The sequence below is a fragment of the Lycorma delicatula genome, chromosome 5 (assembly GCF_047948215.1).
Source record: "Lycorma delicatula isolate Av1 chromosome 5, ASM4794821v1, whole genome shotgun sequence".
Lineage (NCBI taxonomy): Eukaryota > Metazoa > Arthropoda > Insecta > Hemiptera > Fulgoridae > Lycorma > Lycorma delicatula.
The window spans coordinates 117,817,854-117,844,183 of record NC_134459.1 but is presented as its reverse complement, the minus strand read 5'-3'; the positions used below and the strand labels follow the sequence as shown (position 1 = coordinate 117,844,183).

Here is a 26,330-nt window from a genome sequence, read left to right as displayed (position 1 = left end):
AAAAGACTTCTACCGATTGCTTAATGTTTAAAATTTTCACATCTGAAAATGTTCTCTTTATTTTATTTTTGCTTCCCGTTTTGTGTATTTTCTCACTGTTGTAAATACTTGCTCAAAACAAACATTCTAAAACGTTTCCTCTAATTCCTAACGCTATGTTTAATACCAGCTAATTACTTTTCTAAATAAAAGCTCTCCTCTTTTATACCAATCTGTTTATGATATCTTCTTTACACAACCCCTCGTCTGTAATTTTACAACCTAAATAACGCTGTATTGTATTTCCTTATCCAAATTTCTGATGCATTTCAGTATTCTTGGTTTACTCTTGTTTATTTTCAAATTGGATTTCTCTCTTGGCAATAAATCGATATAGAATTCGCTAACCATTGACCGACTTCTAGTTTTAGCAAAATTAACAATATCATCATAATATTTTTCAAATTTGCTTCGATTTCCTCGTATTTTATCTTAGTACTTTTATTTATTCTGCCACATACAAATTAAGGATCAAAGAGAAAAGGTTGTGACCTTGTCTGACTCTCTTTCTTTCCTGCAGGTTGCTTTTCTGATTTAAAAAAAAAGTTTAATTCTCATAAAACTATTAATAACTTTTGTTTCCCAGTTTTTAGTTATATTTTTCTTAAAATAAAGCAAAATTATTTTAATTTAAAAAAAATTAAATACTATCTGCATTTCTATGATTTTTCTAAAACCGAATTTCTGTTTATCTTGTACCACTTTTGTCATTATAAATTAAATTAATTTGCAACTTAAAAGTATCTGTATTGATGCACAGAACTGATAATTGGTGATTATTTATTATTGAGCAATGAGCAATAATGTTGATGAATTCAACATCGATTTTAAGAATAATCTACATAACACATTCCAGACGGAAACTCTTCAATATTGGAAAGCTTTGAAACTGGGCCACTTCCGATTTGAGATTTTTCTTCAACGCAGATCAACGGAGAAAAAACTTTTTATTAAGATTCAACTTTAATAATATTAAGATTTTATCTCTAATATTAAACTCTATTTATAATCTATTTCAACTCTAATATTAAGATTTCTTTTTGTATTATAATACATATTCTTAGAAACGCGTTTGTCTACTTTTCTTTGTTTGATATCTCCATCAAACAAAGAACAATTCATAATTAACAATTTGCAAAGTATTTCCTTAAAAAGTGACCAAAAAATTAATCTTACTTCGACAAAAATTTCTAAAGATAAAGGAACAGTTTGACAAACTATACATTGCAATAATCTCATGAGGAGTTCTGAAGATGTAAATTTTACTGGAGTACATTTTAATCGAGGCAATTAATATTGTTGAAAAAAATAGGTTTTTTTTGCCGATTTCGATTTTTTTTTTGCCTATACTTTTTCTACTTTTATTTATAGCGTTTCAAAAGTTTACTGAATCTTTGAAACAATTAATGATTATCTAATTCTGAGAATTTACTTCTAAATATTTTGTACGCCTTCGATTAATTAAATGTTACAGCGGCAGTAACTGAATTAAGTACTAATACATCACATTTATTTAATTTAATATTGAATGTATGTGAATTTACTTTTTAATAAACACGCTTTTAAACTACATTGATTAGTAATTAATTATATAATCGTTATAATTATTTAAAATTTAATTTAAAAATTTTCAATTTACATATAAGCAAGAAAAATGTTTTACGTACAAAAAAAAATTGGTCACGGTTGAAATTATTTATGTAATTTGGGACACAATTTAGAATTATACTTCACATTATGTACGCATATACATAAGTTATCGTGTTTTGATACGATCTTGTTTTGTGGTCACATGATTATTACGTCATCAACGGTGACGTCAACCTATATGGTTCACTTCACCTGTGGTAGCAGCGGTCACTACTCCATTACATAACCTAACATCACCCGTAGCGTGTTTAATGGAATTCACTCAATATATCGTCACCTTATCATGTCACCAGTGTGATTGAAATACATCCTACTTGTTAGCTACGGGATAGAATAATTTATTAATTATAATACCAGTAATAATATTCAACTGTTATGAGACGAACCACTGAAGTTAATTATACACTGTTGCGCAATAATTAAAATATACATCGGTTACGAATATACCTAATTACTTTATATAATTTGAGTCCAATACTTTCTTTAAACAGCTATTTAACAGTTTAATTAAGTTTCTAAATTTATGATTTGTGTTTTCAGTAGGTTAAACTGCTTTAATTGTTGTTTATATAATAAAATACATTTATTTATACAAAAAATTTATTTGGTATTAATGTTGGTTGTTCTTTATCAACTATATAGTTCATAAAAGTGTACTAGCAGTACTATAATACTATAAATTCATTATTTGTAGCCGTACTGGAGACTTATTACATTTACAAAAATTCATTACTTGTAACAATATAATTCTGTTCTTTACTTTTTTTTGGTAAATCACGTAACTTCTTCACGACTTATTAAACTTAAAAATATAAGAAAAAAATTAAATAAAGTATTTTTTTATTTATTTTAAGTTACATTAAATGTCTGTTATATTATTATTTATTTTAATTGTTACACTTTGGAAGAATCTTTTGCAAATTGGATTGTGCTAGTTGTTGGAGATGTGTTAATACATGCTAATTTAATAAAGTGGGTGACTGGGGTACGATTCCAGATGTCTCTGGGATATCTGGAGTAACTTAATTTACAATTCACTTCTCATAAGAAAATATCTGTTTTTGAAATACTGTACTCATGAATCACTAGATGAAAAATACATAGTTATACGCTGTTTATAATGCATTTTCTTTGTTATAATTGTAATTTGAAACTTATTTGGAAAAAAATTTGTTGGAACTACAGAAAATTATCCATAAAAATAATTTATTTTCATTAGATTTCTCGGTAATTATTTTTCAACGTTTAATACTGAAAAAAATTATTATTTAAAAATATTGTTTTTTTATTCTGTGGTTAAAATATTTTAGCGACATAGTACAAGTTGTTAATATTGTCTGATATATACGTATAATAAATATTAAAACTAAGCTGTTGTTGTTCATGCCAGGTTTGGTTGTTCATGCAAGCTGAACAACCAAACGTGACAGAAGGTTCACGTAAACACCCTCATCTAGAACCGGCCGTTTCGCCTGAGACAAAACAGAGAAAGAGTGTAGAGTTTAAGAAAATTGAAGGTAAAGCTAGAAAAAGCTTACATAAAGCTTTTTTCAAGAATAGTAATGCTCCAAAGCCTAAGTATCTGGTCATTACAAAGGAGGATGGTAATTTCTTGAGGGTGAGTCCTTTTCTCATTGCTCGAGCAATAACTAAATGCGCTGGAGGCCCTGTGAAGGAAACAAGAAAAACCTTTAATGGACTTCATGTGGAGACTGTGAATGATGCACAGTCTCAGAAGATCCTAGGGCTCCAAAAGATAGGAGATTTTGCTGTACACGTCGATTCCCACGGCACGCTCAACACCTCAAGGGATGTTATGGTCTGTCGGGATCTTCTTAACTGCACGGAGCAGGAAATTGTCGAAGAATTAGCACCGCAAGGAGTATTAGAGTGTCGGAGATTGAACATGAGAAGGAATGGCGAAGTCCTACCTTCAGCCTCTCATGTTCTTACTTTTAACCGGTCAACTTGTCCGGAGAAGATAAGAGGGGGCATACACCGATTAGACGTGCGAGCATTTGTCCCGCAACCAATGCGATGTTTTAAGCCATACCGCTGTTAGGTGTGAGAGACCGCAAATATGCGTGTGCGGTGACGAAGTACATAAAGGAGAGCCATGTAAGGAGCCTCCTACTTGTATTAACTACAAAGGACAGCATTCCTGTAGATCCAGGAACTGTCCTGTATACAAAGATGAAGTAGCTGTGCAGGAAGTAAAAACCCTGCAAAAGTAAGCTACTTCAAAGCAAAGAAGATTGTGAATGCCCGCAGACCTAGAGCAACAACAACCTATGCTCAAGCTGCAGCTGCTACTCCTGCTCCTGCTCCAGTTGCTGTTGATGAGAATGCAATCATTAACAAACTTGCGCCTACTTTGGCTGGCTTAATTGAAAGGATCATTGAAAATAAAATGAAGCCTTTCAGCAGCAAAGAGGCTATTAAGCCATGAATAATTGTACAGCCTCCTGCAGATACATCTTCAAAACAGAAAGTTGCTCCTGACCAAAAGTAAACGGATGTTAAACCAGAAGTTCAAGTCCGTCTTAGTGAGATATTAAATGATCAGAAGAAAGTGATTGCTTCGCAGTCCGTTATGGAGGCTCCCAAGCCTCCTGTAACTGAAGTGGCCTCTAAGCCTCAAAGGCCACAAAAAACCTCAGAGGGGGGGGGGCGAGTGTCCCCCCTTCCACAGGTGGTAACCAGTGCCGCTCCCGTGTCGGGGGTCGGCCAAGTAGCCGCCTCTCAATCGGCGCCTGAAACCGGTGCCGATCCATGCCCGTCGTTCTCAGCTTCTGTTGTCTCCGATTCGGAGACTGGAAGCTATACGGGCGACGACGTTCTCCGCGAACATGATGCTGTTCGCAATATGGAGAAAAAAAGAAAAAAAGGATGGCCGAAAGGAAAACCTAGGCTATAATTTAATTTAAAATCAGGGAGTCGATAGTACAATGGAAAATTAATGGATGTTTTTCAACCATCCATGAGCTCCAACGCTTGGTACATGATGTAGACCCAATTTGTATATGTCTGCAAGAAACGCATTTCAGCCGAAATGAAAATTTTAAATTAAAAGGATACGATATATTTCGGCGAGATCAACCGCCAAATGTAAGAGTTCGAGGTGGAGTAGCCATGTTAGCATCGACCAGAGCTACCGCCGAAGCTGTTGATCTAAATACAAACCTACAAGAGGTCGCCGGTTGAATGAAGCGTCCGCTACAGGTCACTGTTTGCAGAATATACCTGCCGTACTTTGATTGGAAGGAGGATGACATAGCACGATTAATTTCTGAGCTTCCCCCACCTGTTTTACTGGTGGGTGATTTTAATGCTCATAATTCTCTTTGGGGGTCGGATCGAGTAGATCCCCGTGGAAGAGAATTGGAAAGGTTCCTGATGAATTCTGAACTTATGCTTTTAAACGATGGGTCAGGAACCTTTTTCAATGCCAGAGATGGATCGACGTCCTGTATAGATCTTGCACTTATAAGCGGATCGATAGCACCGAGGTACAGCTCTGAGGTACAGATTTTAATATTACGATACCGGTGTTATTTGGTGGTTAGGTTTCAATTAACCACACATCTCAGGAATAGTCGAACTGAGAATGTACAAGACTACACTTCATTTACACTCATACATATCATCCTCATTCATCCTCTGAAGTATTATCTAAACGGTAGTTAACGGAGGCTAAACAGGAAAAAGAGAGAGAGAAGATTTGGATGGAAGTGATCATCGGATTGACCGTAAAAGAGTTTGAATTTTGGTCCCTCTTTCCTGAAGCTAGAGTTTTAAATAATTTAACCTGCAACCCACCGTGAATCCTATTAATTAAAAGCATTTAAAAACAATTCTGATCAGTAGAAATAGGAAAAATTAATATTAAAATGTATTTACTACGGTTATGCTTTCAACTATTAAGTTTTCACAGAATAGAATAAGAGCAATAACTACATTATTTCGAAACCATCTCAGAACACGTTTTTCGTTTTTCGTTAATATCAATTCTTAGAGAAAATGATTCTGTCGATTTCCTAAAATGAATTACATAGTATGATTATTTAGCCACCATATCTGGTTGTAAAAATTTGTTCCTGCAAGTATCGTTGTTCGAATTTGTTATAAAAAGCGTACTACTAAAAGCTAAATGGGATATTGTTCTTACGGTTTTTTTTTTAAATTATGTCACCTGATACCTTTTTTTGTTAACAGCAGTGATGTTAAACTCCTTTTTATAAGCTTTTATTTAACTTCCTTTAGTTATAATCAAATCTTGCAATTGCTATATCTTTTGATCTATCGTATGAAAATCAATGAAATTTGGTACACGTATGTAACTTCTATGACAATACAATGTTACAGTGTCGGCATTTTGTTATGAGACTGAATTTAAAAACAAATTTATTTTATGTTCAAGCAGTAATATTTCTTAAACTACATGATGATGTAAAAAGGAAAAATAAAATATAAACCTCATTAAACGTTAAATCAACTTTTTAATGCCTTATTCATTTTTTTTATAAAATTCTTGTTTTATAATTATATAAATTTAATTACAGCTGCAATAGTTTTTCAAATATTTCATAAACTATAAACCATTAATGAAATTTTAATAGGAGGTACGTTTTAAAAGAACCAATTACTTAGTTGTTAATTTTCCTTCGTTTAAAAATTTATCTTTGATAAAGTAGGTTTTATAATGAAAAATTCAGTTTTTATTTTCTTAAAAGAGCTTAAACTCTTCTCTCGTAGCAGATAGTTTCAACGTTTCTTCATCTTTTGTTTGTAATTTTTATTTTTTTATATATTTTTTTATCCTTTTCATTAATTTCTCTTTATACTAATTTCTTTGAAATAGAAAAATTAATTAAACTCAATATTTTATCTTTTAATTAATATCATTCAAATGGATTACCTGTCTACAGGAAAAACTAATGCATTTTAAATTTTATTATATATTTTTTTTTTTAATCTGTCAACCTTTCAGTGCGCAGATTATATTTTATTTAAATTTTTTCCTTTTAGTTGTCAGTAATTTTATTGTTTTGATTCTATTCAACATTTCTTTCTGTTCTGTGCCAATTTTTTAATTTCAAATATTCACATAATTCTACGTCGTCAGCTATCTCTTTTATAAATTCTAATTCTTTTTTCTTTCTCAATGTTAACTCCTCTACAGATCCATCTATCAGAAAATTAATAATAAACCTTTAGACTTTATCTTGTTACAAATAATAAAATTCAAATTTTACTTTTTTCTTTCATTTTAGTGAAATATTTTGTTGTAATTACTAATAGCGTAAATTTTTTTCCTAAGACAAAATTACGGTTTTTTTGTAAGGAAATAGTCATTGTTCTCTCTTAACCTACTTTAAGATTTTATGAAAAAACTACCTTAATAAATACAAAGAAAGTTTGCAAGATCAACAGTCGTCACAAATCAATTGTTTAACTGCTGATTTTCGAAGTCGAAGGTTCTGAGTTTCAAATCCTATTAAAAGTTAGTTACTTTTATACGGATTTGAATATTAGGCAATGGTTAACGTTGTACTCTGCTCTGGTGGTTGGGGTTCAATAACCCATACATTCCGGAATGGTCGGCATGAGTCTGCATAAGTTCAAGACTGTACCTCATTTACATGATATACATATATTCTCTTCTCATTGGGTAATGGGGGATGGTTGTTTATTGTTCATTAATTGAACAGATTGCAACATATAAGTTAGGAACTAATTTATAACTGAATATTATTGTATTATTGTTAAATTTTCAAGAAATTTTCTAATTTCTTTAGAATGTTGTATTTTAAGGTTACATTTATCTAGGTAATGCAGTTTATTATAGAGGTTTGTTGGTCAAAATTGAAATCACTGGGTTTTATTCTCTTTTGTTTTATTCTATTTTACAATGCTGCAATAATTTGCTTTTACTTTTTTTACTTTCTCGGCGAATATAGCAAGAATAACTGTATATCAAAGGGAAAAGCATGGTGATCATGTTAAATATGGGATATCGAGTTTTTTTGCAAATCTTATTTTAAGATTTTTGCAAAATCTTAATTTTAGGGTCCAACTAGTTCATACAGACCAAAAAAAAATATATGTATGTGCGTGATTACGTGACATGCATGACTTGTGAAAGTTTATATTCTTTATATAGGAGTATATAGAGATATCAAGAAATATCTGCAGTTTTTTTATTAATTTGTAAATCCCCGAATTTAAAATGCATAAAAGTTAAAAAATTTTCTTTTTATATTTTAATCTTTATTGAATACGGTAGCAAGTAATTAACTGTTTTCAGCGATCCTGAAATCGATTTGGATCGACGGAATCCGACTATGCGGCAGGACAAGTGAAAGTAACATCAGAGTTATACAACAATTTCAGAACAAACAATTGAGAAATATAACAGAAGGGCCATGGTTTGCGAAAAATATTGAAATACACGATTATTGGGGCTTGCCAATTCGAGAGGAGATACGATGATTTAGTAAAAAATGTAAAAGAGACTGAAAAAACATGTGAATTGGTTCTCAGTTAATCTCCTGGATAACAGCGCAGAACATTATGTGCCTAAAGCTACTGCATGTATTAGATCTGCAAATTCTCTGAGGTTAGAGATGAATTGGCTACCTTAGTTGTGCATCGTCAAAATTTAATTGGTTCTTTGATTTGTTTCACTGTTTATTTGTTTGATTAATTTTATTCTTTGTGCGATAAGACTATTCATGTTCTTTTTTTTTGCTTTTTATGTTCTGATGTTTATCAGTTTTCCTGACTTATCTTTGTATATACTTATTTATATTTATATTTATTATAGTGTAAAAGATATGTACACATATACATATATTTATGTAAACATACGATGCATACCAGTAAACAGTTAGTTCTTTGAAAGATTTCAATGGAAACCGTTCTCTGCATGCCATATTTTTTTTACATTCAAATTTACGTATGGTTCCGGTAAACTGAAACCGCTTGTAAATTAAACATTAAGGCAAAAAAAAAATGAGGTGGGTGTCAGGTTTAGTAAACCTTACTTAAGCAGATTTTTTAACCTTAGCATATTCTAGAAGTATTATATATATTACGAATATATTTTTAGAAAAACATTTCTTAAAATGTATTCCCCACCTTTAAAAAAATATATATTTTGTTTGTTATTTTTGGGCTCTAACTCTTTTTTTTTATTAATAATAGCCGGGAAAGACATGCAATAATTTGTGATTTCGTCTCTAATTAATTTTTTGTTTTAATTTTTATTTGTAATTTTTGTTTCTTGGAAAGCAATAGTCATATTTTAACATTAAGTGACTGTAAAAGGATATTTTAGCATTAACTGATGGAATATCGATATTATAAATTATTTACTTATTCTATTCTTAACATTAAAGTTAATTGACTGACAGTTTAAAAAAAAACCGAGAATATTATATAATGTTATTAATTTGAAAATAATCGGAAAATTAGTCCGAAAGAGGGAAAAATCGAAAAAGATAAAAGGGAAGAAGTTAAAAAAGGAAGAATGGGAAAATGGGAAAAAGAAAAAAGGGGAAAACGGGAAAGGAAAAGGAAAGGGGAAAAATGAAAAATTGAAAGGGGGAAAGATGAAGCGGATAGAGAAATAAGGGAAAGAGAAAGGTGGAAAGGAATGGGAAAGGACAGGAAAAGAGGGAAAGGGAATATGGTAAAAAATGAAAACGGGAAAAGGGAAATGGGGAAGGAAAAGGTAAAAGGGAGAAAGGGTAAAAGGTTAGATTTTGTGAAGTTCCGTAATGTTTATTTTGTTAATGTTTTATCAAATTTTCAATTGTGTTCATTTAATCAGTTCATTTAATCATATATATATATTATATATATTATATATATACTCAAATCAAGCAATAGCGAAGCATTGACGGGTCTGCTAGTTATTAAATACAAACACTCCCTACTTCTACATATAAAAAATGACACTAATTATTTTCGGTTATAAAATTATAAATACTTTTACTAATAAAAAATAGTAATGTTAAAAAAAATGACTAATTTGAGAATAAAGTATCAATTGAATTAAATTCCATGCGTAAACTTCTGAAATTAGACATTATATTAAATTAACGTTCTCTTACATTTAATATTCAATATTTGTTTTTTACAAACGAGTACGTGAAAACACGCGGAACTTAATTCAATTCACTGTATAATTAAATTAAACATCTGTTAATTATTTTATACACGAATTTTGAGTTCACGTTTTGTATAAAGTTGAAGTATACTAATACATATTTATCATTCTATACGACGGCTTACATAGCAAAGCTGAGTTAGAGAAGGAGAGAGACTAAAAGGTATAACCGTTCTATTAAAGAACGGTTATACCTTTATTTATGAATGTAATAACTATCGTTAATCAAAACTTTATTATAACTTTTGACTAAACTCGCATGTAAGAGAAGCAATAAAATTGATAGTACAACTTATAGTTCGGAGTGTAATTCAATATGGTACATTAATTAGGAAAAACGAACGTAAAATGTGTTTCATATGTACGTTTCATTGATCGGTACTCCATAATAGCAATATTCAATCCTATATACGTAAAAGGTTACAAGCACATACTTGGAGTATAATTTGTATATTTGTGTACATGTAGTTTTTAATCAGGAAATATTGCGAAACGTACAACAGAATCATACATTATTTTCATCACCCTATCTGACAAATACGCATTCCTTTATAATCATTAGACGGCCCCTTGCATATTCAAAGATATTGAAGTTATAACAGCAAAAGGGTAGGTGCTAGTGATGTTGGAGAAACTCATCTCGTTATAATATCTATGAATATTTACCTTGCATTCCAGTTTACTTTGTAAACTGGTATGAATATCTGCTTTATAAAATTAATTAATATTCTATAAACTTTTTATCATGTCATAATACAATACTTTTTATTTTTTATTCATAAATGATCAGAAGTAATAATTTTGTCTGATATACATATGTATATATATTAAACTTGAATAATAATTAAAAACACTTGAAAAAAAGAAATTATAATTGATTTGTGGGTTCAATAATCCAAATGAATGTTTTCTTCGTTTATATTTTATGATTTTTTTTTAAATACCGTTCATTTTTCATCCTTTAGTATAGTTAAATTATTCAACACACGATATTCATTAATTGTTTAATTATTATTATTAAAATCCTGCAAAAATATTTTTTTTAAAGTAATCATCCAAATTCGTACGCAAGGGCATCCATACACGCACTCATTCACTCACATTTAACGGAAATAATAAACAATTTGCCGATCTCCGTGGCAAAACGAGAGCGTCTCGGCCTTTCATCCGGAGGTCGCCGGTTCGAATCCCGGTCAGTCATGGCTTTTTTCATACGCTACAAATTTCTATTGGGGTAATGACCGTAGTATTGTTGATGCCCGTAAAACTAAATAAAAAATAATAGTAAACTATTTTTAATAGAAATTTATTGTCACAAATTAATTCTCTTAATTATTTAATAGCGTTTTTCCTTCAAATCGTACTTATTTTCAGTTCATTTTTATAATCACAAGATTTAGTATGACTTATTAAAATTAAGCATTACCTAAATATCTATTGCAGTAGCCGTGTTATAAATAATGCGAGATTTGTAAGTTAGCAAAGCAGTTTATAATTTAATGTAATAGTAAGAGCTATAAATGTTATTATTAATAAAAATTTATATCGTACTCAAGTTTTCATCTTGATTCTCTATGCAAAAGTATGGAAATAAAAATAGAAAAACAATTACATAATAATAAAAAATTCATTCATTTTTTTTTTTATACAACGTTATATTTTCTTAAAATATTATTTGTCTTATTTTTAAGGAGTAACATATATAATTAAATAATGAAGTTAAAAATTAAAGTAACAAAGAAAAAAGTTAACTTTTTTAGCCTTACATTTTGTACAATTAGATGTCCATGTTACAACTGTTCTTATCCTAGTTCTGTTTAATTTTTTATTTTAGTTTTTAAGAAACTCTTTATGAAGTGGATTTAAACAATCCTAGCCTTTTAGGTTACAGCGTTCAAGTCCTAGTAAAGCCAGATATTTTTACACGGATTTGAATACTAGATCGTGGATACCGGTGTTCTTTGGTGGTTGGGTTACAATTAACCACACATCTCAGAAATGGTCGAACTGAGAATGTACAGGACTACACTTCATTTACACTCATACATATCATCCTCATTCATCCTCTGAAGAATTATCTAAACGGTAGTTACCGGAGGCTAAATAGGAAAAAGAAAAAAGCCTTGTAGGTTGCCACTTACGTAACAAATGCGTAAGTACCTAACAGGGGCAGTTCGCACCAAATGGAAACTGGTGTTCAGTATTTAGACAATAGTATATTTATTGTATTTTTTTCGATAAAGTGTGAGAATTATGTATGTATGTAGTAAATTTTATTCAAATTTGATGTAATGCCGGATTATTATTTATAAGTAAAGCTGAAAAAAAGCTCGAGGTCACAGTTTGCTTGAGTAAGAATGGAAGTTTAATGGATTAAAGAAAGTTCTTAATTTAGTTGTTATTTTTCATAGGAAAGGTTCAAATTTTTAGCCAAAATATAAGAAAGGGTATTAAAAAAATCGGATGTGGACCCATATGACTTCCTTGTATGCATATTAAATTACATATAAATATTTTTTTTAAATGAAAAGTACATAAAATTTTATTTCATTAATAACTTCTAATATTTTTTCATATTTTTTTCTTTATTGTTGTTATTGAATTATTATTTATTGTAATTTTTTTTTACGATAAAAAATTTTGCTATAACTCTGGGACTAGTGAACATAAGTACCACTTATGATACATCGTTGAAAAACTCTCAATGAAGGCTTATTAATAAACCCTAAATCCAAATTTTTCGGATTTTTGGCTTTTCTAGACACTTTTTGTTGAGTCGATTGCAATCAAAAGGGGAGGTGCACAACTAGATGTTATAACAGTCCTAAATCCAAAATTTCAACATCCTACGGCTAATAGTTTTTGAATTATGCGAGATGCATACGTACGTACAGACGTTACGCCGAAACTAGTCAAAATGGATTCAGGGATGGTCAAAATGGATATTTTCGTTGAAATCTAAAAATGAAATTTTTCGACCTCCTTTACTTCGCATAAGGAAGTAAAAACAAATTAATATATAAAAGGTTGTAAATCCTAATGTAATAACATTTTATATTAATTCAATTAAGGATATAGCTGACGTGAAATATTCTTTTTCAAGTAAATTAAGCAATTAAATGACATAGCGGGATTAAATGTTGATATAAATAAGGATTTTACTTTAGCTCGATTGATACTAATGCCAAACTGATGGTACTAATGCGAAAGAAAGTGGTTGGACATGTGGAAATCGGTGCAGTTAAATAAAAAAAAAAAAATATTTTAACTATTACAATCAAACCGATTTTTTTTTTAATTTTAAAGTTATAGTTTTATTTAAAAAGTTATATTTTTAAAACGTTTTAATTAATTAATTTTATTTTTAATCATTCATAAGGTGAAATCTTATTTTAAAAAAAGATCAGGTTGTATATTATGCAAAACTGTATTTCCGAATCAACAATAAAAATATAAGCTTACTGTGAACTTTAGTAACACCTTTTATTTACTGATATAATCACTAATTTTCAAAATATTCTATTTATTTAAATCGAAAAAATTTTGTTAAATTATCTTTTACAGTTTTACATACAACTGTAATGGGTTAAAATTTAATTATACATTAGGGTTAAAAAAAGAAAGTTTAACAGCTGTATTAGTATCTAGACATTTATCTATAAACCACTACTACAGTGTATCCTGGACGACCAGAATTCTACCATACATGTTGAAAAAAGAAATATACAGAAATAATTAAAAAAAATAAATAAATAAATAAAAAGAAAGATAAATTTTATATTGTAGATATCATGATTATTATTTTAAAACATTTTTTTTTAATGTAGAAATATTATTGATAGTTAGGTAGGAACTTGCACCTGTCGTTATCCAATAAACTTTGATTTACAAAGTGATTCTAAAACCGATTTGCACATGTGGCATAGGCTTTGAGGCACGACGTGCATATGTAAATTTGAGATTAACAACTTTTCAACAAATTGGCGAGATCCATTGCAGAGGCATCATGATTTGCTCAGAATGAGAAAATTCACGACTGTCTTGGATTGCTTTACGTTCGTGACGAGATGAAACGATTCGTTTCGCATTACAAACTACGGTTAGGTAATCAATCGTATGAAATAATTAGCGCTGGTGTCTCCTAGACAACAGTGAGGTTGTCCGGCGATTCAATATCTAGCACGTGCTAACACTGGCAAGGTGAAGATTATTCATGAGAAGTAATGGATCATGTTATCTCAAACAAAAGGCGGCTCAGATAGAGGTGGAAATGTTACAGGAGACCAGAAGATAAGACTGTCCAGAAAAAGACCAACAAAATACTCGTAATGCTCCCATCTAAGACGAAAATTTATATTAATCGACTGATTAATGATATTCTTCGAACGACATGTTACCCGTCGGTGTAGAAGGTGTCTCAAGTAATGATAGTACTACTTGTAAACCGGGCAAGTCAGTGCATGACGTGTCCTCATACAGGCCAATAAGAGAACTACTTTTAATGTCTAAGGTATTCGAAAGGCTATTCCTTCAGAGATTGTGGCTCTTCTTTGAGGAGGAACAAATTATTTTTGATCACCAGATCGGTTTTCACGGTGGCCCAGCCACCACTGAATCCTGTTATTTTCACCAACAGCTTGGAGGAGAAAACGTTTTGTACGGCTGCCTTTCTAAGTATCCAGCAGGCCTTCAATAAAGTCTGGCTGCCTGGTCTGTTATACGTAAATAAAACTAAAAACAAATCTACCTTAACCCTTTTATTTAATATTGGGTAGTTACTTGACGGACACTTCTTCCAGATTAAATACAACGAGGAGTTATCTGAATTCTTTGATACTTCCTCGGACGTTGCTCAGGGCTCAGTGTTGGGGCCTACCCTTTACTCCATCTTCACTGCATACCTTCCACTCACAGAAAAATATTAATATTGTTCTGGTATGAATCGATTTATGTTTATTTATCGTTTTTATATTGTTATTTGCATCGTTTGTGGACGAAATGGTAATTTTGGCTGCAGATTATGATCCTACTTAGGACTTTACTAAGTTGCAATATGGGTTAGACCTTCTAGCCGAGCGGTTGAGAAAGTGGAAAATAAAGCATAATCGACTCGCGTAATATTCGCGATGAAAAGCGGTGACTGGCCGGGAATCCATTTAGATGGAGCTTACATCCCGCAAGCTGAAAATGTACGGTATTTAGGAATTCACCTAGATCGTCGTCACCATGGAAAGCCTACAATAAAGAAAAAAGAAAACTGCTAGATATCAAATTTAAGGAGCTATAATGGTTATTAGGAAGGAAATCGCAACTATCCCTATTTAACAAGCTACTTTTGCACAAAGTGATTCTAAAACTGCCTTGGACATGTGGAATCCAACTGTAGGTTACGGCAAGTAATTGCAGTATAGAGACTAGTCAGAATTTCCAGAATAAATTTGCGAGATTCATTACACTGGAGGGTTCATGTTTTGTTTTGTTCGAACAACGAATTCATGAGTATTTAGGGTTATCGTGTGTTCGAGTGCATGTCAATCGATTTGCTACTAAGTACAAAATAAAACTTATCGACCGAGTAACCTACCTACCTATTAAACTCTTAGACGATTGGGGAGATGTAAGACGATTAAAGTAGGTTCATGGATTGAACCTATGAACCTAATAGTGATACTCAGGACGACGAGACTTCTCTTCTTAAATTGTGTATCATCAAAGTATTTATGTTTTTGTTTGTGATCATTTATTTTTCTAATGTTATTTGTTCCTGTGTTACTGTTTTTTTTCTACGTTGTACTTTCATTCGTAGTACTGAGTATTATTATGATTTCTAGTTCATTACTGGCTGTACTTTATTAACGCGTATGCTACTTTTAATTTGCTGTTGATGTCTAGAATGTATTTAACTAAGGTGTTTCAAGCAAAACTCCTTTATAACTTGATTATTGTGTTGAAATGTACTTATGGTTACTAATCTACGAAAGCAATTGTAAATATAATTTGAGATACAAAAAAAATTTTCTTATCCTAAAAATATGTAAACTTACATTACTTCCAAATCAATAGATACGCCTTCATTATCTACTTAGTACTGATGGGCTTAATTTAATTAATTAGCGCGTAATAATATATTCAGTGAATTTAATTTGATTTTCTTTTATAAATAATTAAATATATTTACTCATTTTTTTCAAAAGAAAGAAAAAGCACACTTATTAAATGAAAGAGTAGAGGTGTGAAGTAAAAAAAAGATTTTTGTGTCAAAGTATATTGAACAACAAAACAACTCGTTACACCTCGGTTAAAATTAATGAGCAGAACTAATTAAATGTGAGCTTGCTATTAACAGGTAATAGAAATGATACGTCCAACGATAATAATGGTAATTTATGAGTTGACAATGCTCTATACAAACATTTTATTTCACTCGGCCTCTCGCTTTTCCCTCCTTTTCTATTTATTACTCTTTTTCTTCTTTCTCTCCATCCATTAACAAAGATCTGTCCTCTTTACAACAAATAGATTAGTAGAAGAAGGAGCGAGGAGGCTGTTGTAGAGGTGGGGGTAGTGAAGAGTGCGGGCCTCTTTTATTCACTTGGAACACCACTGAAGTGGCCCCATAAAATGGCTAACTCTGTTTGAATAAGAGTACTGTTCGGAGAACAATGAAAATGGAGTTGTCTTTCTTCTCCTTTAATTCCTATAAAAGAATAAAAGCTCAGTAGCTGAGCCTATATTGCTACTGTTTGTTACACAATACTTGAAATTAATGTTTTATAAGTATTACAGACAGGCCTGTGTACGTATGAGTGGTGGTTCTACAATAAGGTACTTTTGTTATTTTCTTTTAAGTTACATAACCACCAATTCAACTTAAAATTACGGCTATAGACTTATCGAACCGTTTGTAAACAAGTAATAATAACTTTTGAAATATTTTAGTTTTATTTTAATTGAAGAATAGTTTACTTAGCCTACATGGGTTTTGCCTGGGAAAAAAGTAAATATTCTTTTTAACAAAATTTCTTCTGTTTTATTTTCTGTTTTTGTATTAAAATAATATTGAAAAAAATTAAGAAACTGCTTACAGCGATTCCAAAATTTTAATTTTTGTTTAGTTATTTATTTATTTAAATAGTTTTTATTCACGAAATATAACTGAGAGTCCATGTATATTGTTACGTAAAGTATGCACAAATATATCTTTTGCAAAATTTCTTTTTTAAATCTAAATAAAAGTAACTATTTACTGTAAAACCCAGGTTTCTTTTTAAAATGGAAATCATTAGATTGTGATCCTCTTCCGAATATCACGTCCTAAACTCCATCAATATCTCTTTTTCAGTATTTCTCTTACAATTTATATCATTGTTTAATGACTCTAATTTCCTGTATTTCTTATTCAACATTCTCTTATTCCTTCACACCCTGCTTATTCTTCTCGGGCTGTTGTCATTTTCATTGAATTATCTCTTCGTACGTGATCTAACTAATCACTTGTATAAATTTTGCCCTTTGTTTTTTTTTCTTCATAAAACCTGAAAATAACTGTTTATTCCTTACTTTATCTATCTAATAAATTTTCTCATTAAGATTTTTCATTTCATCTTTTCAAAAAATTAAACCTTTTTATCCTGTTTATTATTGTATCAAACAAAAAATTCGTAAATCAATACGGTCATTCTAATTGGAGCAAACCGTATCATTTTTGGTAATTAAATTTAACATAATTTTTCTTTCAAGTTCTACGTGAGAAAAGCACTAGTCATTTGTTCCTCACTGGTCTGTATAATGTAAAATTATGTATTGATTTGAATAATATTTATCTTCATAAAAATTTACAGTTTGTAATAGATATATTCCGCCACTTAAAGTTGTCTGGTATACGTCAATTTACTTAAACTGCTATTAGTATTTCTGATTTACTCAGTATACTGAGAACAGGATTACCCCAATGGCTGGCACTGATTTAGTTAAGGATCTTCCAACTTTTATTTTTCCGTAAGGGCAAATTAAAATTTAGCTTAAATTTATTTTTTTATTTATATAAATGTTAAGTGAATTTTAATGTTGTAAAATATGTAATACTATTGAAAAGTGTTTGATGATTTAATACTACATGTCCCGTGTTTGCAATTAGTGAAATATATAATCTATGATTTTTAGAAAAAAACTTTTAATTTATTCAGAATCCATAGTCATCTCACACTGAATGAGTTTATAGGGATGAATGGTTTGCCTTTTCTCCTCAGTAATTTATTTTAAGTTAGTAGTAGTATATCATGTTTATTATGTAAATATTTTTTTCTTTAACAATAATTTGGCTTTTTTATACGAGATCAGGCTATTAAATAACGAGACTAATGCTGTAAATATTTTATTTTAAATTTATGCATATTTAGTTATTATCCCTTTCAATATACACCCCTTCTATATCCCTAAACGCTCTATGCAAATTTTTTATTGTTCGAAACAGTGCTGGAAGTCTTCTTCTGTGAGTTCTTTCATGACGCGTGCCGCTTTTTCATTTACAGCTTCAACGGTGTGAAATATTGTTCCTTTTAATGCAAATTTGACCTTGGGAAACAAATAAAATCCACATGGTGCCAGATCAGACGAATAAGTCGGATGGCTAGAGCGCTGGCAGGAGAAATGATCAGAGGTGGGTCTCTAGACAAAGAAGTTAATAGCAGATATCAGGCCTTGGCTCAGACGTGAGCACAGGGAACTCACATTTGAGCTAACCCAATTTTTATCGGGACATGGTAGCTTTAATCTATGCGACAGGAGGAGACAGTCGTCTGAAAGCTGCCAGTATTGTGGAGAGCGGGATACCGTAGAACACACTCTTCCAGTGCTCAAAGTGGGAGAAAGACAAGATGATGATGCTGACGCGGTTGGGAGAGATTACCGCAGGTAATATAGTGGAAGTAATGCTTCACGGTGAGCGGAACTGGTCAATCGTCAGTAAGGTAATAGAGAACATCATCTGAAAGAAGACCCCGGAAGAAGTTTAAGATGGGTGAGAGGTGTTAGCGTTAGGGTAGCCCCGTTCAGGAGGTGTGAGATCACTCGGCGTCCCACCTTCAGTGATTGAACGGGGACTTCTGGGGTCCTTATGTGGGGAAAAGAAAGGCCGAGACCCGATCTGGGGCCCTGGTAGAGGACCCAGAATTAGAGGCAGGCGCTTATTAAAAGACTGAGACCCAGCTACTGAGGGGTGTTCTCAGGAACGGCATAGTAGTGTCTGGCATGGCCTCCCAGGGGATTAGAGGCAACTGGCACTCTCAAGGTCGTGTTATACGGGATCGTGGTATTATGAGCCTTGAGGGGAAGGGAGTTATAAAAAAATAAATAATAAAAAAATTTAGATCGGAACAGATTACCAATTTTTTTCAATAGTTTTATCAGTTTTTGACGTGGAAGGGTGACCCGAGCGAACGTCTTCGGTCATGTTGGAAACGCTTAAACCAATCAAAATCCGCGCATGATAAAAATTCATTCCCATATACTATTTTTAACAAAAGATATGTTTCAGTAGCGGTTTTTTCAAGTTTCATTTGAAATTTCACGACAATTCTTTGCTCTAATAAAACACTTACCATTTTTTCGGCAGAACAAAAAAACAGATGTTATCCAAACGAAGGCCACAGCCAGAATAATATGTCTACAGAATCTGGAGTGACAACAATTGAAAGAGATGGCTTTACGCTAAAAAGCTGTCGGTCGTACGAACTTGGTCGTATGCAGTTATTCTGAAGCAGCATTAATCTAGTAGCCACACTTATTTAATAGCCACACCTTGTATTATCCATCCCTTTCTGTTCTATGCTATTTTTCTGAATTCAAAATAATTACTACAACATACGTTAAAAACACATCATAAGTAAATTTCAAACGCCTCTTTTCTTTCTGTTTTTCCAATAGTCATGTTTCGCTACCATAAATTGCTACACTTCACACAAATATCTGTGCAAAAATCTTTCTACTTCTTAAATTTACGACTATATTAGATAACTAGCAATTTTTCCTGTTAAAATTCTTTCCTTATTTGTGTCACTTAAATTGTGTCAAGTTTTTTATCTAACTTCGAGCATGCTTTGTTATTTTACTACTGTTATATAAAAATTCTCCCAGTTCTCGTATGTTGATTTATCTATCTTACTACTTTTTTTAGTGTTATTTTTCTTTATTTATTTTTTTATTATTCACCTTCGTATTCAGTTTCATACCTTTCTTTTGAACTTATTAATTGAATCTTTTTGTTAGTAACAAGGCTGTTACCATTCAGAATCACATCTTTAACTTTTGTTACCCCTCCCCCCACCAGCAAAATACCTTTGACAAAGTTTAATTTTTTCTATTTTAGGAAATATGACAATTTCAAATTTTTCTTTCAACTCATGAACTTGATTCTCTATGTGAAATAATTGGACAGACTAATTTGCCCCATTATAACTCAGATCGTATGCAAGATTTCTTTCCTCTATATTTCACTTTAACTTTCTTTAATCATTAATCGTTGTCCTTCCATTCTTCTGAATTATTGATGCAAAAGATTATTAGATCTTCGTCAAGATCTAAAAATATTATGCGATTAAGTTTATTCTTCTTAAGCTTCTCTTATATAATTATTATGATGCAGAATGGTTTCTCAGTTGCCCGTAAGCTACCGTAACCGAACTGACGTTCATTTAACACACGCCTTCCACGATGGCTTCGTTCACCAATTAAAGTTTGTTCATCCTCCTAAGATTTATGTTTCATTTTTATTTAACTCTCTATATTTTAATGGTACTTCCTTTTTGGTTTCAATTTACTTTCGTAATATCGTCAATTAGGTTATAAATACTTACACGTTTTTAATATTTCTGAACCATATTAAGAAAAATAATATAAGAATTTAAAAAATATTTGCAGCAATCCACTTTCCCACTCTATTTTAAATCATGTAAATTCTTCTTTTTTTTTTGTTATTTCTTTAGTTTTCAACGTAACGTGGTTTATGCGTAACCGCTTATATATAATATAAATACAGGAAATAATAAATTTATAGGATTTATTTAGCTGAAAAACGCTTCAAAATACACGGTTTAATCTATGTATTCCAATTTTTTTTTTGTACGAATAATGGTAATTCTTATTAAATTTCTATTTTTGAAAATATTATTTTCATAATAAAAACCACAGCACTTATTTGTATATATAATTGATGTTTTATTATTAATATTTGTTCAACTATTTTTATTCATAATAATTATTAAACCAAATTTTCTGGTAGATAATAAATAGTCGTGTGTTCGCGACTCGATCAGGATATTGAGAGATTAACAATTTAGAATATTTATATAATTACATTTATCGGCTTAAAATATTCATAATTACAAGACAAATCAATATTAATAATAATAATAAGTAATTACAACCACAACAATAATCATGATAATAGTAGTAAACGATATAATATTACATGTCAATAACAACCAAATCAAACAATAAATACATAGCATAAAAACATAACATAATCGAAACAGTAAACAATTATTATATAACACATCAAATAGTCACAAAATATCAATAGTAATAATAAACAAGAGATTACACACAAGACAGAGTTTAACGTAATTGTCAGTATTTATTACAGGTAGATGAATATAAAACCAGAATTCAGACTCATTATACATAGACTATAAGATCAGAACTAATCAGATCAGACTCATAAGATATAACGTAATCGCTAGTCTTAACCAGTAGTCTTGTATTAGCAAATAATAGTACGCTAGATAAAAACAAGTATATAAAGTTCACTGCAAATATCTTTGCTGTTCACAGATAAAAATTCCCTAACATTTTATGAATGAATTTTAGTACGTTGTTTCTTTCTCTCTTAGTTTTACTGTAACTCACCGATAATTTTCTCGTTTACTGGAATTACTCGTAGCGTCACCTTAATCGTTTCGAACTTAATTCACATAGAAAATTCGCTCCTTCATCAGTCTTCCCCGCAGTGCTGTCGCTGATTGACGTCTCGCACACTCACACCGCAGACTCACCTCTCTGGACCGACTCGTAATGTCTTGCTGGCTGGTTCGCAAAACTCCGCCGAACTCGCACAACTCACATCTTGCAATCTTTCCTCGCTGAGCTGACGTCGTAACGTCTCGCTCTTTCTTCTCGCAGAACTCCCATCGCCGAACTGACGTCTTAATCTCTCGCAGACTCACATCTCGCAAAACTGAACTTTAAATGGTTTACCAGGGGTATTTATACTCCTGTCTTCTTTACCTGCAGAACCGGACCCAAGTCGAAGCGTGAGAACGATCGACCGAAGCTTTCGTTCCTATGAATTCCATAAATTGGTCCGGTAGCTTTTCTCATGGCACAGTAGGTGTTCATAGCATGTCAGCGGACAGTATAACAAAAGAAAATTATTAAACGGATCTGTTACCTTACAAAAAGAGTTCCCTTTTTGTCACTTTCTGGATTCTCCCATTATTATATTTTCTACTACTTTCATAATAATTGGTAGGAATCCGTTACTCAGGCCCGCTATTCCTGTATTGTTATAATATTGATATTTCCTCGTTGAAGACCAGATTTTATTACTTTCATGCCAATTTAAAAGAACTTTACAAGGGTTAATCATTAACATCATTAATATCAATATAATATTCAACAATATACTGTATCAAAATTATTGTTTGAATTTAATGAAATAATTTTAGGAATTAATTTAATCCAAGTACAAATTAAGTATTTTATGTTGTACATACAACATAAAATACTTAATTAAAGTACTTTATGTTGTACATACAACATAAAATACTTAATTAAAGTACGTTTATAGATATTAGCTTAGATTATTTTAGTTTCTCAAATAATAATTTTTTTTATCTTTATATTATTTAAAATAAAAAAAAATATCTATATTCAATATTTTATTTTATTTCTAGTAAAATGTAATAAACACGCAATCTGTTTGCTTAGAATTACTAGAAATTCAGACGCGTCTTAATTATTTAGCCAAATAAACTCCCGTTCATCTGATATTACAGATCAGTTGATTACTTATCGGATGAATTCAGTTAACTACTTACTAACTAACTTCAATATGTTCGTGTATTTACATGGAACACCGATTAGGTGATTAAGTTTGTAAATGACACAGATTTATTGTTTATATATTAATAAAACTGTGACTTCACATAACTCATTTAATTAGAAGTTTAATCATTGTCATTGCTGATTTATTTTAACTTGTGTAATGTTTTCATATAATTTGAATAATTTTAATTGGTAATTAAAACATTCCGCTCTCGTTACTAGTTCATTTAAGTTAAGCGTTATTATCTTTTTCAAATTAAATATAATAATTGAGGTTAAATAAATATAGATGCAATTACATATAAGTTAAAAAGTTTAATTACTTAAATTTAAACAAACAAGACGAATCGTGTTTTAAAATAAAGTTTTTGCCTTTTATCATAATTCTTAATTTTTATCATCACACTTTTAAATAACTTTCTCTATTTTAGTAAAGGGAGCATAGGTATTTTCATTCGACAAAAGTTTTAACAGGAGTTTAAATTTAGCATCACATATGATTTTAATCCTAAATTGTTATTTTATCTCATTTACGTTTTTGTTGACTTTGATAGGTACCTGCTACTTTGAAAATGTTATTAACATCAAAACACAGTTATCGATCTGTGGGAGATTACACATCATTATTTAACTATTATGTTCTACAGGATATGATTTATTAAATGTAGCTTTGAACACTGTAGAATAATTCATATGTGCAGGTAAAATAAATATTTATAATTATTTGGTCGAATTTCCAATTTTATGCGAGAAAATACGTAAAACAGTTTCATAGCCTATATTACAATATGAATAAGCTCGGTTTTTTTACATCGTGATATTTTAATACGAATTAGCTTATTATGTATATTTACTTAATTAAATTTAGAATTAATTACATACTGATTGAGTCTTGCTACTAGATCCCTGGACCCAGGACGGCCCTTAGAACGTAATAATTCCAAGATAGTAAATAATGTAAAAAATCGAATTAAGTTATTCCATAAGTGACTGAAATTAGCAAATGTTAGACAGGATTTAATATGGATAGTAGAATGGGTATACTGTTGATTAAAATTAAAAAAAAAAACAAACAAGCAAATATTGGGACTGCTAGACCCAGTAATTTCAGCTGATTTATGCATATATTTTGAAAATTCTCTCATCAATATTAAATTCAGTTTTTTCATAAATTGACTGATAATTTATAGTTAATTTTGATCGTTAGTTCTCTCTCTAGACTTGGTAAACTCCTTTCTAAGATCAACTTAGTTGGTTCCTTGATTTTAAATTTTGTATATATATATATAAATATATATAGTTTTGTATAATATAATAGATGTAGTATAATGTATAAACATAATTCAAATTTAAATTTAATAGATATATACTAGCATCCCCATCGCGGAAGGGGGATCTTTAGCCGATCAAGGCGTCTAGCCAGCGGCTCTGCCCCCCTGGTTACGCCCCCTGTGACCATTAAGTTACCGATTGTAGGAATAATAATGATAAATAAAAATTAATCTGTGATCAATTTATAAAACTAAATGGTTTTTAAGTTTCCCGTTCCTGCTTCAATCACGAAATTTATAATCAGAAACATAAATTACCATCAATGTTATCAAATTTCATAAAGATTGGTTCAATAACGGTAAAAGTATGTTAAACAATCTATGTTTTCCCTCTTAAAATATTAAAATTAAAAGAAAAAACCTCAAAATATTTTTCAAATATTTATCTGAAAAATATTTGGAAGCCAAAATAAAATGAATATCTCGTTTAGTATAGTTGGAAATGGGGAAAATTGACAATAATATTTTTGGAATCCTTTTACCTTTCTTTACCCCTTTTAAGGTTGAATTAAAAAAAAATATTTTAATTATTTTTTTTCAATTTTTAATAAACGTAAAGATATTTTTGGTAGCCATTTTGCTTTAAATAGTCAGAATTTAACTTTTTTGATGCCGTTTTGCTTGTCTCGCAAAGACCTTTAAAACAGCCGATCAAATGATCATATGTCCTGTTTTTGAGCCGCCCTTAATCTCCGCATCCGTTGAAGAGAGAATACTCTAAATTTGGACTTACTGAGTTAGCCTTTCTTATCAGAGAAAATTCCCAAAGAGAGTATCGAGATACCTCAAATTACAAAAAAAAAATAATAAAGTAAAAAACCATTAAGGGGGAACATACAACCATAGTCTAGCTATCAGTTATAAACTCATTGTTGGCAGCTATTTTGGATGGAACGATTAGAATTTTTATTTTATATTTTATTTTATTAATTCAAGATATAATTTTTATTTGTTTTAATTTGTTAATTTTTAAGGTTATATGTAATTATATTTGATTAACATAAACGTTAGTAACGTTTATGGGGTACGTTTATACGGGTAAAATACCTAAAAATAATATATATTTTACACAATTTCGTTCAGATTTATTGGTAATGTTACGAAGGATTGTTTTTTAAAAATATTAGGCAATTTAATTTATCTATAAAATAACTGTTGTGTACATTTTGGATTGCTTATTTTTATATTTTCATTTAAGTTATCCAATGGAAAATGTTTTAAGTACAAAAATATATGTTAGCATTTTATAGGTAGAATAGTTCTCTTTTTTAAAATCATTACACCAAAAAAAGGTTAAAGTAAGTGACATAGAAAAAAATTATCATCATTCAGATTTTCTTTTTTATTTAAAAATACTCTCAGCTATTGTGTTGAATATACATAGCAATTTACAGCGCTGCTTTCTTTTAAAAAGTATTCTTTGTTCGAAAAATCCATTTTAATATTGCCAGTATAATCCTTCAGTTTCTGCGCAGACTCTGTTTCATAAAATATTCATTTTACTTAAGTAGAGTAGAATAGAACGCGTTAGTAGTTTTTTGTCATGTAATCTTTACGGAATTTCTTAGCGAATGCACTTTGTATTACAAAAAAATCGCGTTCACTTTAATATCTAACATTCTATTAAAATTTTCTAGTACAGGAGTAAAATTCAATAAAACATTGTAAGTAAATAATAGTACTTACAGTTGAGATCCAAAGTAATGGCACTAGATATTGGAGGAACTAGATTGTTATTGGATGCTTGACATGTAAATACAGCATGTAGGTGTCTCCTTTCGAGACGCTCCAGTCTTAATAAATTACGAACTCTTCTGTCTGGTAGTAACTCCCATGAATCGTCAAGTAATGCATTTTCTTGCCACCATGTTACTCTCGGTGGAGGACGACCTAATAACAAATCAGAAAAACTAATGTGTCATTAATTTTTATTTGGATTAATTGAAGTCTTAATATTTATTATTTTTAATTATATTAATATATATATATATATATGTATATATATATATTGGAAATTTTAATTATTTATTATAAAT

General features: G+C 30.5%; 1 protein-coding gene across 2 annotated transcripts in view; it reads right to left on the bottom strand.

The window, feature by feature from the left end:
- The window catches only part of LOC142324518 (nephrin-like), a 964,738-nt gene that overhangs the window by 369,272 nt on the left and 569,136 nt on the right, over positions 1-26,330 (bottom strand). For both annotated transcript variants that reach the window (XM_075365347.1, XM_075365348.1), the window contains exon 5: positions 25,981-26,184. In XM_075365347.1, coding sequence (XP_075221462.1) covers positions 25,981-26,184 — 204 coding nt within the window. The remainder of the gene's footprint in view (positions 1-25,980; positions 26,185-26,330) is intronic.